The sequence below is a fragment of the Typopeltis vanoorti genome, chromosome 8, assembly GCF_054136105.1.
Source record: "Typopeltis vanoorti isolate ZY-2024b chromosome 8, IOZ_Tvanoo_1.0, whole genome shotgun sequence".
In the NCBI taxonomy this organism is placed as follows: domain Eukaryota; kingdom Metazoa; phylum Arthropoda; class Arachnida; order Uropygi; family Thelyphonidae; genus Typopeltis; species Typopeltis vanoorti.
This window is the reverse complement of record NC_143556.1, coordinates 44,431,112-44,446,036: the sequence shown is the minus strand read 5'-3', so window position 1 is coordinate 44,446,036 and position 14,925 is coordinate 44,431,112. Positions and strand designations below refer to the sequence as shown.

The 14,925-nt window shown below is 35.5% G+C and overlaps 1 protein-coding gene across 3 annotated transcripts in view; it reads right to left on the bottom strand.

Moving 5' to 3' along the window:
* Swt1 (Swt1 RNA endoribonuclease) overlaps positions 1–14,925 on the bottom strand; it is a 368,135-nt gene that overhangs the window by 269,699 nt on the left and 83,511 nt on the right. For all 3 annotated transcript variants that reach the window (XM_090396646.1, XM_090396647.1, XM_090396648.1), the window contains one exon: positions 4,980–5,054. In XM_090396646.1, coding sequence (XP_090252772.1) covers positions 4,980–5,054 — 75 coding nt within the window. The remainder of the gene's footprint in view (positions 1–4,979; positions 5,055–14,925) is intronic.

Here is a 14,925-nt window from a genome sequence, read left to right as displayed (position 1 = left end):
ATTTCTACCCTAGTAGAACCTTCTGTGGGACCATGGGCACAAATAAGTCTCATTGTCCAATTTCCAATTCTCATATTTGCCCATTACTCTACTTGAAACTGACTGCCATTCAAGAAGATTAGCCTCGTAGTTTGTGTTGAATACTATGGCTACTCCTTCTTTTCCTTGAATGTCATTGCCTGAATATAACAATTTGTATTTATTGCTCAGAAAGATCTCACCAGTTTTTGTCTTTTTTGTTTCAGTCATCCCTATTATGTCGATCTGGTGCTTCTCTAATTCTTCAGCTAGCTCCATTTCTTTGCCATTCAGGCTTCTTATGTTGATAGTACCGATCTTTAACTCTGGTGATGGTGAGTTGGGGGTGTGCTTTCAGATTTGTTCCAGTAGCTGACTTTTCGATGTTCGCCCTTGTTCTCTGGCGAAAACAACAGGGCCTTGTTTAACCAGACGACGCCTCAGTCAGCATGAAATTTTATCATGTTGTACCATCATTTTCTATATTGGTTTAAGCCAATAATAATACAATTTGGTCGGCTAAATCCCAAATTGCCAGCCCATCCTCGTTTGTTCAGTATTCAGTATACCCAACAGATTGCACCACGAGAAGGTGAGGATTGTACATTAGGTCAGGAGCCCTGGTCGGTTCTCTGCATTCCTTTAAAGGCTATGTGGAGGTCTCCTCTTAGTTATACAGCTTTGACCCTTAAGCACCCCTTTTTATTTGATACTTAAGTCAATTCATTTCTGGATTTCTAAAAGAAATAGAGTTAAAAGTCATTGCACCAATCAGAATTGAACACTTGTGTATAATAAACACTCGGTGTAAAACAATCTCTTTAACAGAGATGAAAAATTATAAATAATTAACAGTAATATTTACCTTGTATAAGACTGTATTCTTGTAAGCTCTCTGTCATATTCAAAACTCTTTTGAGTTTCAAAGGCAAACAATGTTTTGCTACTTGTTACAAAACACAATGGACACTTATTATCATTTCTTTGAATAGTTTTTGATGTCAAATGAATGTTACACTATTTTATTCTATGGTCATGAGTTATTGACTTATTGAATGTACTAATGACAAATACAACTTTCAAACATGAATTTGTAATATAATGAGAAGAGAGTAACAATTTTCAGAAATTTTTTGCCTTATCTCTGACGAGAATCAAGTTTGATTCTCTCATCAGACAAGTGAAATGTTTAAAATATGCTACATTTTTAATCGTCAGAAATTAATATTAATAGTGTGACAGGAAGTGAATAGTTCAAATACAAAAAAGAAATTAACTTTAAATATATGTAAGAGACATATAAAAATAATAGTGGTGTGACTGCAAGAGAAACTTGCAGCATAAAACAGCTCACATAGAACTAATAGTTTGCATTTATGTAAAGCTGTTAGAATATATGTTTCCATAAGTAAAAAATGTGTATCTCACATTTAAGATAGGTTTCAAAATAATTAATAATAATGAATATAAGAAATAATAACTAATAATTAAGATAGTGATTTTCTTCCTTGACTACTTGTATAATAACTAAAACACTCTTTTTGAATGTTAGTCAAGTGGGTTTTAATTTACTGTCCTACATGTTTTGCCAATTTTTGCTATCGGCATCTTCAGGGAATACAATTGGTAAGCTATATGAAGGTAACAGACTAGATTTTGACTGACAGTTCTAATTCATACAAAATTAGTATTGTGCAAGACAATGCGCGTGTCTCGGGAACATGATTTATTTGTTACGAGACATAATGTAATTGGCGTGAAAGTTCATTTCTTTGATGTTTAGTGATCTGATTAAAGCTTTCCAGATTTCCAGTAAGATTAGACCTTGATTCTTATTTAGGTTTCCTGTTGAACAGGCGACCGTAGCAGCCTCCTCGAAGGTTCTGGAATGGTAGTTTAGTTCTCTTCTATATAGGGCATATAACTTATCCCACTCAATGAGATGGTTGGTAGAGGCAAAGTGGCAAGAAAGGCCTGAAATATCTTGTCTGTTGTTTCTGACATATCCTATGTGCTCTTTCTGTCTAGTTTCGAAGCTTCTAGAGGTCTGACCAACGTAACTAACACCACAGGAGCAAGGTATATTATATATTCCAGAGTACTTGTAGAATGGATGAGGGTCTTTCGGTGATCTTAAAAATTTTCGAATAGTATTGACTGGCTTGAATGCTACTCTAATATTGCGTGGTTTTAGAAGGATAGCCAATTTTTTGGAAATATTGTTGACAAATGGAATAGTTATAGTACTGATGTATTGGGTGTCATCACTTTGTCTTTGTGGTATATCCAAAAAGAGGATATTGTTGCAGAATCTTTTAGGATAACCATTTAAGGATAGCTCTCTGGATATTGCAGTTAATTCTTTTTGTAAGTCATCTTGATCTGTTGTGTAATGTATAGCTCTTCTCTTAAGCATATGGATAATGCTAAGTTTCTGGGATATATGATGAGACAAGTTGAAATGGAGATAACGCCCAGTATTTGTAGGATACACAGACAGGTTGATACTGTTATTGGTTTGTTTTTTTATTAGGATGTCTAGAAATGGAAGTTTTTCATCTTTTTCAATGGTTAGCAACAGTTATGCCAAAACCTTAATCACAGCAAAAAGATGCAAATTGATAAATTCAACTTGTTGTATGATAATCACATCAACTCTAAACCATCTCTACAAGATAACCAAGTGATAATAAACCTATCTAAACACAATTTAACAAAACCTGAGATCTCAATTCTCAAAAAAGGATTCAATTTTGCCTTAAAACCTAAAAATAGAGTTCATCTGCAACTTAGAAAAAGCCATCTCATTGCTACCACACCCAATAGCTAATGACTTACAACTAAAAAGCAGCATAATCCTTTCCGCTAGGTCAAGATCTCCTAACACCAACTCTAACGAAATGGAAAGAAGAACACTACTCAAATTAAGGAATAATAAAGACATCATCATACTTAAAGCTGACAAAGGCAACAATACTGTTATCTTAAATACATAAGATTATGAAGAAAAAATTAAAATTCTATTATCAGACACGTCTGTCTATGACGTCCTCAATACAGATCCTATGCAAAAAAACCATAACGACACCAATGAACTATTACGTGGAATGATTAACTGGCCTATAGACTTAATAAGAAAGCTAAAATCCATGCACCCGTTGACTCCAAGATTGTATGGCATTCCTAAAATACATAAAGAAGGTATACTATTACGTCTAATAGTTGATGGAATCTATTCTCCTACGGACATGCAACTGTCTAAATATCTAGCCAAGATTTTACAACAACACATCCACAACTCAGATACTTATATTAAAAACTCACAACATTTTATTGAAAAATTAAAAAATATCCCTATATCTGAAGATGATATACTAGCAAGCCTTCACGTCACATCTCTGTTTACAAACATTCCAGTTGTGGAAGTCATCAACATCTTAGATAACTTGTTCCCAAGAAACATCACTACTTTATTCAATCATTGTTTAACTTCAAACTATTTCATTTGGCAAAAAACAGTCTACAAACAACTTACCGGATTAGCCATGGGTAGCCCCTCTCTCCTTCTTGTGCTGACTTATTCATGGAAGACCTAGAGGATAAAATCTTATCCCAAATTACCCCAAAACCGAAAACTTGGTACAGATATGTTGATGACATCTTTATCATTTGGAATCATACAAAAGAAGAACTAATGGATTATCTCAACCAAATCAATAGTTTCCACCATACCATCAAATTCACATTAGAAATTGAAAAAGATGAAAAACTTCCATTTCTAGACATCCTAATAAAAAAACAAACCAATAACAGTATTAACCTGTCTATGTATAGAAAACCTACAAATACTGGGCGTTATCTCCATTTCAACTTGTCTCATCATATATCCCAGAAACTTAGCATTATCCATATGCTTAAGAAAAGAGCTATACATTACACAACAGACCAAGATAACTTACAAAAAGAATTAACTACAATATCCAGAGAGCTATCCTTAAATGGTTATCCTAAAAGACTCTGCAACAATATCCTCGTTTTGGATATACCACAAAGACAAAGTGATGACACCCAATACATCAGTACTATAACTATTCCATTTGTCAACAGTATTTCCAAAAAATTGGCTATCCTTCTAAAACCACGCAATATTAGAGTAGCATTCAAGCCAGTCAATACTATTCGGAAATTTTTAAGATCACCGAAAGACCCTCATCCATTCTACAAGTACTCTGGAGTATATAATATACCTTGCTCCTGTGGTGTTAGTTACGTTGGGTCAGACCTCTAGAAGCTTCAAAACTAAACAGAAAGAACACATAGGATATGTCAGAAACAACAGACAAGATATTTCAGGCCTTTCTTGCCACTTTGCCTCTACCAACCATCTCATTGAGTGGGATAAGTCATATGCCCTATATAGAAGAGAACTACCATTCCAGAACCTTCAAGGAGGCTGCTACTGTCGCCCGTTCAACAAGAAACCTAAATAAGAATCAAGGTCTAATCCTACCGGAAATCTGGAAAGCTTTAATCAGATCACTAAACATCAAAGAAATGAACTTTCACGCCAATTACATTATGTCTCGTAACAAATAAATCATGTTCCCCAGACACGTGCATTGTCTTGCACAATACTAATTTTGTATGAATTAGAACTGTCAGTCAAAATCTAGTCTGTTACCTTCATATAGCTTACCAATTGTATTCCCTGAAGATGCCGATAGCAAAAATCGGCAAAACATGTAGGACAATAAATTAAAACCCACTTGACTAACATTCAAAAAAAGTGTTTTAGTTATTAATAATTAAGATGTTTCCAAATGTTTCTTGAATGATACAGACAATCTGTTCCCTAGACAATCTGTTATACTATTATTTTCTACTAAAACTATGCTCATTTAACTGAATATTCCACAACCAAGAAGTATTTCATGATTATAGAATATTAAATAGTTTCTTACCTTGGTTTTACTCAATGAATCATCAAGTTGCATAGATTCATTAAGAACTTCCAAACTTGATAAATCTCTTGATAACTATGGAAATAAAAATAATTTAAAATACATGTCAAACATTATTACTTCTCTTTTTTAATATATGTAAATGTCAGGTCATTATTTAGTATACTTCTGAATAGCTTAAAATAATAAACTATGACTGCCAGTTAAAATTTACATAGATTACCAAAGCAACATACAATTCATGCCAACAATTTTAAGGATATTTTAACATGTACCATTTAACAAAATAGAATTCTATTAAAAAAAAAAAAGGTCAGAAATTATAAATCAAAAATGTTTACAGTGATTGCAGTTTTAATTTGTAACACTCTTTAAACCTTAAAAATCAAAGAATATTCTCTTTGATAAATAGAAAATTTACATTAAAAGATTTCTGAATTTAGCACCATAATCATCATCAAATTATTCTTCATATGTACTATTCTCAAGGGACATATAGAATACTACAGCAGTGCAACATGAAAAGTTTACTGGAAATTTTTCCACTTGGTTATACTATAAATTAAAAATACCAAGAAATTATATACTTGGTTTAATCCTTTATCCAAGTATAAGCAAACAAAGCTTGTACCTGAAGTATTTTCAGGACTGGGTTAACTCGTACATACAAGCTGATGACTTCACATCACTTGCCTTAGTATCCCATAATGTAAAGCACCAGTTGTGCACCCTTGCACCTCACAATGGGGGGGAAAAAACACTACAAAATTTTCCAAAAATCTTTTCTTAATTATAATGCATTTTTTTTATTTATGTTGCATCTTGTCTTCTATGTCTATACTACTTATGAATTAGCAATCATGGCAGATGCTCAGTCATCGGTTGTATGCGATGCGTAGTGTGTAATCTCAAATCATCTACTCAACTGCCCCCCCCCCTTAGATTAAATCCTGAGTGCACTACTGCAAAGCACATCTCCTTGTGGACATGTATAATGCTATGCATTATGGGAAGGGTCACTGCCCAGACCAGTTTCAACCTTTATTGAGGTCTCATCAGTGGGAGTCAGAGTCTCAGGTGATACTAATGTTGAAATAATGCAAAAGTCATATTTTCATATACGAATAGCCAAAAGGTGTCAATAAGATGTTGACATCTTTTGGTGTCAACATAAGATGCTGATGCCAAAAAGTGTCAACGAATGATAAATGCACATAACACAAGAAAGATATATTATTTAAATTAAGGGGATATTAGATCCCACATTGTTTAATTAACAATGTGGGATCATTGGAAACCAGATATTTCAGTCTGGAAATAGCAGACCATCCTCAGTGGTATTACAAGAACAGTTATAAAAAATACAAGCTACAATATTAACAATAGATCATTTAAAATAGAACAAGCTGCGTGATGTTATATCACTAAGCATGAAACAAAATATTTTGAAGTAGAGACATAATTAAAAAAAAATTAATGGGTAATCTTGATTAGACTTTCCCAGATTTTTGATATAGGTATACAGTCATTACGATTCAGGTTGGGACGATGGAGCAAGGCCTCCGCATTTTCTGTGGAGGTCTTGCGATAGGTTCTGAAATACCTTTCCGGTATTTCAGAACCTATCGCAAGAATTTTAAAGAAATATGATTTAACAGCTACTTATTCACCTATTAACAAATTGTCTTCTCATTTTCCTTCTCCTAAAGACAAACGCTCAACTTTATCTCTTCCTAGAATTTATCAAATTCCGTGCAACTGTGATCTATCCTATTTTGGACAGACTGGACATTCTCTTGAAAAAAGAATCCAAGAACATCAATCCTCCATTCTTCACAACAAACCTGAAAAGTCTGGATTGTTCAACTTGTTCTATTTTCCCTCAACCATCCTTTTGGGTAAGATATATAGATGACATCTTTACTATTTGGCCACATAGCAAAAACTCTTTACCTTCGTTTTTAAACAGTATCAATTCCTTGCATCATCATATAAAGTTTACTATGGAAATAGAAGAAAACAACCAGTTATCTTTTTTAGACGTTCTCTTCATCCGGTCACCTTCAAATATTCTTATATCTACAGTATACAGGAAACCAATGTTCACAGGTCGTTATATTCTTAAAGAATCAGCACATCATCCATGTCAAAAAACAGGAATTATAAAATGCCTCATCAGAAGAGCAAAAACTAATTGTTCTACCTTTGATTATCTACAGAAAGAACTTTCTACTATCCAACAACACATGAAACTCAACGGCTTTTCTGAAAAAAGTACTCAACATCTTCTCAATTCTTATAATCCTCCACAAAACAACAAAGTTTCAATATGTCGAGTGCCAATTCCTTATATCTCCGGTATTTCAGAACCTATCGCAAGAATTTTAAAGAAATATGATTTAACAGCTACTTATTCGCCTATTAACAAATTGTCTTCTCATTTTCTTTCTCCTAAAGACAAACGCTCAACTTTATCTCTTCCTGGAGTTTATCAAATTCCGTGCAACTGTGATCTATCCTATTTTGGACAGACTGGACGTTCTCTTGAAAAAAGAATCCGAGATCATCAACCCTCCATTCTTCACAACAAACCTGGAAAGTCTGGATTGGCTCAGCACGGGATTGAAAGTGACCACAACATCCTTTGGTCCAGGACTCGCCTCTTATATAGATCCCGTTATTGGTTTGAACATTTGTTCACAGAAAGCATGGAGACCTTGCTCCATCGTCCCAACCTGAATCGTAATGACTGTATATCTATATCAAAAATCTGGGAAAGTCTAATCAAGATTACTCATTAATTTTTGTTTTTTGTATTTTTTTTAAATTCATGTCTCTACTTCAAAATATTCCGTTTCATACTTAGTGATATAACATCACGTGGCTTGTTCTATTTTAAACGATCTATTGTTAATATTCTAGCTTGTATTTTTTATAACTGTTCTTGTAATACCACTGAGAATGGTCTGCTATTTCCAGACTGAAATATCTGGTTAATTAAATATCTTTCTCGTGTTTATGCGCATTTATCATTCAGTCTTATGTCACAAGTATCCTTAAAACAGCAAAAAGTGTCAACATCTTATTATTAAAATACTCTGGATTAGAGATAACTGCTGGAAGTTTTTTTTCACTTGGTTATACTATAAATTAAAGATACCAAGAAATTATATACTTGGTTTAATCCTTTATCCAAGTGTAAGCAAACAAAGTTTACACCTTAAGTATTTTCAGGAATGGGGAAACTCTTATATAGAAGATAATGACTTCACATCACTTGCCTTAGAATCCCATAATGCAAAGCACGTATCCTTGCAGACATGTATAATGCTATGCTAAGGCAACAAGTGATGTGAAGTCATTAACTTCTATATATGAGTTGCCCCAGTCCTGAAAATACTTCAGGCGAAAACTTTCTTTGCTTACACTTGGATAAAGGATTAAACCAAGTATATAATTTCTTGGTAGCTTTAATTTATGAAAGCTTACATTATCACTTCTTATCAACTATTTTCCTCCAAATTAATCAATAATCTGTCAGGACTTATATTTCGGTCTTCCAGGCCACTTTTAACTACATCAATCCAACTAGCTCATAGCCTTCGTCTGTGTGTTTTTCCTGTCATCCTAGTGTTAAACACCTGTTTTGCTAACCTTTCCTCTCCATTCTGTTTACATGACATACCATCTGATATAGCTTCTATTCACACATTCCAGAATGCTGCCAGTATCAATTCTTCCTATCTTCATTTTTAATATGATTCTCCCATTGATGCCATCTGTTTATACGCCCCTAATTTTTCTTAGAGCTCTTATATCAGTAATCTCTTGTCTCTGATCTATATACTATATTGATCAGAGACAAGAATTTATACAAATTTCTCAAAAAAAATTGACTCGAGTACCAAATACATAAATTATATGGTTATACCATATATATTTATTCAGTTGAATCCCAAGCATACCAGTTTGCTTATTCTATTGTCTATTTCCATATTTAATTTGCATCTTCACTGAAAATTGCTGAAATGTTTTAATTGTTCTACTTCTTTTTATTGCTGATTTTCATAGTAAATTTATAACAGCAGTTATCCAATTTAGTTAAGGAATCCTGTAGACTTGTACTGGATTATTTAAGACTATAACATCATCTTCATAAAGTAAAGTGCTGATTTGAAAATCACCAATTTTGATATCAGGCCTTATGCAACTTTCCTTCAAAATGTTATCCATTTTGAAGGAAATAGAATATTTGAAGGAAAAAGGAGATAGAATGAACCCTTTATACACATGTAGAGCATAATTCAAAGACAGGTTGATGTATCATAAAGATGAAAAATCATTTCAAACACTCGTGTTTCAAAAGGGATTTTTACAAAAGTAAGGATAAATTTTTCTCAGACTCCACAAAAGTTCTAGCAAAAACAATGGAAATCTTGATAATCAAAAATTCAATACTAAAGAATTTCCCCATCTAGTAGATATAAATATTTAGAAGTGTTACATATAATGTTTATGTGATGGAATGAGTACATCCATTAATTTTCATTGTTAATCTATTTCAAGGTTCAAACTGCTTGATGAAAGTTTTCCCCTACCCCTTGTTACAATTGCATATTTATGACAAAATAACTTGAAATGAGAAGTTTATTTGTTTTGACTTTGTTTGTTTGTTTCTATTTTGGAACTATGGTTGGAGTAACTAAGACCATGAAGTCAGATTATCTGCTATCTGAGCATGTTCTAGGCCTTTCTGCCTGTTTTGCTGGAAAAACTTCAGTTTTTTTCTGGAAGAAGAAATGCTGCTGATTCCACAGGAGAGTAGGTAAGTCACTCTCAACTGAGAAATCCTTATAAAAGTTCTTCACCTATTGGATTTAAATCCAAGTCTTTCAAACCAGATCGCATCGCTGATGCTGACTGAGTTGGCAAAATTAGGCAAAAAAAAAATTATGTCTACATGTGCCAACAACAGCTTTAAGTTCAACTATCATAATAATGATCTTAGCATACAAGAAAGATTATGAAAAACAGCTTCTAGAACCACTGATAATCATTTCTTATTTTGTTTACTGAGAGTGAGATTGCTATGAATATACAAGTGCAGAAAAGGAGCAGCAATAGAAAAGTTAGGTATAAATGATGGAGATAATGAAGATGAACAGCAAAAATAGATGAACAAGCAAACAATACAAGGAGATGGTGAGGAATTAGAAGAGTGGTGTGGAAGAAGTTGTGAAAAAGATTGAAAGGATATACAGAGAAAGAAAGAGCATTTGTTATTAATAAATAATAAATAAAACTAAATAAATTTGGTAACAAGTATTCGACATCAGTTTCAAAGGAAACATGCTTTACGTTTAAGAATTTTAATATGTTTAAACACTTCAAAAACATACATAAGTAAAAGAAAGATTCTTGGATGGCCAAAAATAAGTAAAGAGATCAATGCAGAAAGTGAAGATGAAATTTCAAGGTTGCCTACTTAGGTTAACCATTGCTAATATCTGTGGTATGGTTATGCTGCAAATAATCTCACGAAGTGTAACATGGAGAAAAAAAAAAAGTACTTAATAACTACAAGGATATATCTTATGGAGTAAATGGATTTATTAACAAAGAAATATATGTTTACACATAATGATATGTACATCCACAACTATAAGAGGAATCTTGTCGAATAAAGCATTAACAATGGTAATTACATGCTCGAAATGGGCACCGTGTCTTTCAAGACAGTTTTCATAGTACATACAAAGATTCTCTGTCATCTCAGAGAACAAGGGGTTAGGACATCTGCTAGACAAAATTACATGATATTCTCATACTCATTCCTTCAACATACTCCAAACAATGGTATCAAATAATGAGAGATCAGAATGTGAAGGGGTATGAGAATTTTGTGAACCTCAAAATGAGCCTGCTGGGGAAGTGTCCTGATAAATAAGCTCTACAACCATATAATGTGTGACAGGTTGCTCCAGTCTGAATGACATACGAAAAGGCACCCAGTTCCTTAAGGATTTTGTGTAGTTACCACCTCAGTATCCCACGTTTTACTGCTGTTCGCAGTGATCGCATTTCGGAGACGGTAACACTTGCTCCACCACATGCCCATAATTCTCATTTGTTAACAGTTCGTAGTCTCCTCAAATGCCCTTTGCATTGCATCAGAACACTTCTGGCACATCGGAATCTCTCAATTAAGGCAATGATGACATTATTGCTTGGGGCATGCTCACAGAAATAACGAACGAACTGCTCACAAACATGTCGTAGGATTGAGCCATTTGCTCTACCAACTCCGTATGAACAAAAGTAATGCTGAACAATAAACATCTTTTCTTCTAACATCAACACCATTGCTATAGCTAAATGTAACGACACAGACTCCATTAATGTGTATGCAGTTGAATGGTATATCTAATAGCGTGTGTACTGAAATGGGTATCGAAGTTCAGTGCTGTTTTTTTTTTTTTTTTTGTACCATACCGTATTTCCGAAACCACGAAAACTGCTGCTGTAGTGTGCTTTAAACCAAATGACAAATAAACAACATTTTACTGTTATCTTCAAGAGAAACTCCAAAATGAAACGGTTGGATTTCTTGTGTTCTGTAATGAAGCAGCTTTCATATAAGTGACTAAGTCATATTTGTAATGTGCTTATTCCAAGAAAGTTTGCATTTGAATTTTATTAGCGAGGAAATTAACAAGATTATCAGTATCCCCACAGAAAAATAGTTCAGAGATCACGATGTAGGATGGTAGAAGTTAACATTCTGGTAGTTTTTGATGATTACCATAGTGAAAGATTTGTCAAATCAGAAAGAGTGCAGCAGACTGTCATTAAACTGTATACAGGATCTACAGTCAAGTGAAGAAGGCTACTGATATACAAAAGAAATTAGTTAAAAAGCTTTGTGAAATTCCAGCATTAGTTCCAAAATTAAAGGATGAATTCACCATCAAATTAATGCTTGTAGAAGTTAGAAGACAGTGAACTTACTTAATAGGTCTTTGTGCCAAACCCAAATGAATATCTTAAGAGATTATCAAGAGCAACCACCAAAATTTTCCCCAAACTTTTCCATGGCATTTGTCCAAAAATAATATCCCACTGACTAATGCTGGTAGAATCCATACTAGTGACTACAGTGTTTATTAGTTGAGAGGCCTCTTCCAACCCAGATGGTGCATAATTTGACTGTTAATAATTTTCTCTGTTACTTCAGAAAGAGATGAAGAGAAATTGAATGGTACTTTTTTATTCTTAGGAGTGGGCTGAATGTGGACTAATTTACAAGCTACAGTACAGATACCAGTGAATATGACAAAATAAAAAAAGTGATATTAGAGCACAAACTTTAAAGAGAATCTGAGAAATCCCATCAGGATCAAGTGTTTTTTTTTTATATCCAGTTTGGACAAGATTCTTCTGATCCCTGATTGGAATTGCAGGACATTTTCTAAGCATGTTAATGTTAATTGCAGGATTCCAGTGGAGGCATGGAAGGCACTGGGGGAAGGGGGGAATTGACCTGCTGTGGGACCTGTTCATGAAAGTTTGCCAACAGGAAAATATACCTGAGGAATGGAGGGAGAGTACTCTTGTCCCCATCTACAAGGGTAAAGGGATGCACAAAACTGTAAAAATTACAGAGGAATAAAGTTGATGTCATACACAATGAAAATCCTAGAAAGGGTTCTTGATGGAAGATTGAGGAAGGAGGTGGAGATTGCAAAGGAACAATTTGGCTTCATGCCTGGTAGATCAACAACAGGTGCTATCTTTGGGTTACGGCAGATGAGGGAAAAGTATCGAGAGAAACAAAGGGAACTACATCATTTATTGATCTGGAGAAAGCATATGACAGAGTGCCAAGGCAAGAAGTCTGGAGGTGTTTGAGGGAGAAGAAGGTTCCGGAGAAATATGTCAGGTTGGTGCAGGAGATGTACAGAAATGTGAAGACAAGTGTTCGAACCTGTCTGGGACAGACAGAAAGTTTTCAAGTAACAGTTGGCTTGCATCAAGGGTCAGCATCAAGTCCGTTTCTGTTTAACATTGTGATGGAGGTGGTGACAGAGAAGGAGAGAGAAGATGCGCTTGGACAATGTTGTATGCAGATGACATCTTGCTGTGTGCAGATTCAAGAGAAGAAGCGGAAACTAAACTGGAAAGATGGAGAAAAGTACTGGAAGAGAGAGAGGTATGAGACTGAGCAGAAGTAAGACCAGAGTATATGTGTTGCACAGTAGGCGGCAGCCAGGAGACAGATCTGGAGCTGGAAGGAAATGTTATCAGGAAGGTGAGGGACTTTAGATATTTAGGTTCAACAGTGGAAGATGGAGGAGCTGAGAAGGAAGTGGGATGCAGGATACAAGCGGGTTGGAGGAACTGGAGGGAGATGGCTGGAATGTTATGTGATAAGAGGGTGCCGATCAATCTGAAAGGCAAAATCTATAGAACAGTAGTGAGGCCAGCTATGACGTATGCTATAGAAACTGTGGCCCTGAGGAAAAATAACATCAGCAGGATGGAAGTAGCAGAGATGAGAATGCTTAGGTGGATGTGCGGTGTGACCAGAAGGGATTGTCTGAGAAATGACTATGTAAGGGGAACAGTGAAAGTTACGAACTTAGGAGAGAAGATACAGGAGGCAAGGATGAGATGGTTTGGTCATGTGATGAGGAGGGAGGACGAATATGTGGGAAGAAGGGTCATGCAGATGGATGTGCAAGGAAGGAGGAAGCATGGGTGGCCAAAGAAGAGATGGAGGGAGCTGGTAGAAGAGGACTTGAGGATGAAGAACTTGGATGTGGTAACAGCCCAAGACAGGAGGATGTGGAGGAGACTCATCATCAACAGTGACCCCACTTAAGTGGGAGAAGCTGCAGAAGAAGAAGAATTCTTGTGTAGAGGCTTAAGTGCTGTGAGGACATTATGTTGGAGGTTTAATGGACTTTTTACAGCACTCACAAAGAATTAAAATAGAATTTAATACTTCCTATATTTCGTCCTAGTCACTAGGACATCTACGGGGATTACAAAGACAATTAATGTAACATGCACACAAAACTTACAATACTAAGCCCAACCACGTGGGTGACAATAAAGTCCTATCTAGGTGGAGCGCCCTCTAAGGGCAGTTGTAGGTGGCCTGGAATGTAAGGTGGGACCTCTGGCGATGACTGTTTACGATGACTGTTTTAAAAAGATGTCGGGACACAAGAGTGATACCGAAATGTGTTAAAATGAAGATAAATTTCCATTCCAAAAAAGCACTCCGGATATACAAACGTGCCAGCTTAGCATTACTAAGCGAGCAAATCGCCTCTTCTCGTGCCGCCCTCGCAGTGACGAACGCCGCCATTGGCTCCTTACAAGCGGAGCTCTCCACTGTTCTTAACCCTGAACTCTGGTCGATTCTCTCTGACATTTCGGAAACTTCCGCACAGAGAGAATTTCAGAAAATAAAAAACAAACACGTCAAGAAATACAACAGCCTGGTTAAAGACAAACCACAACCACAAATTCAACCACTCCAGACAGTAATAAACCTCTCGTCCAAAAGGCTCAACGATGATGCCGTCAGCACCCTTTGCCTCGGCCGTAATTTTGCCGTCGCCCCGAGAGAAGTGCCGGTGCTCGATGTTATGGTTAACGTCGAACGGGGGATCGGTCGCTTACCGTCGGAAGTAGCCAACAACATCAGACTCGACGTAGCCAACATCCTCGTTCACTCGTCGCCTCCAAAAAGTAACTTATCTTATTCCCAACGCCTGGCTCTCCAGAAACTAAGCAAAGAAAAAAGTATCATCATCACCAGAGCGGATAAAGGTAATGCCACAGTTGTCCTTAATACCAGCGAATACAATCGTAAAATGAACATTATCCTCCGCGATCGCGCTACCTACATCCCGCTAGAACACGACCCCACAAAAAC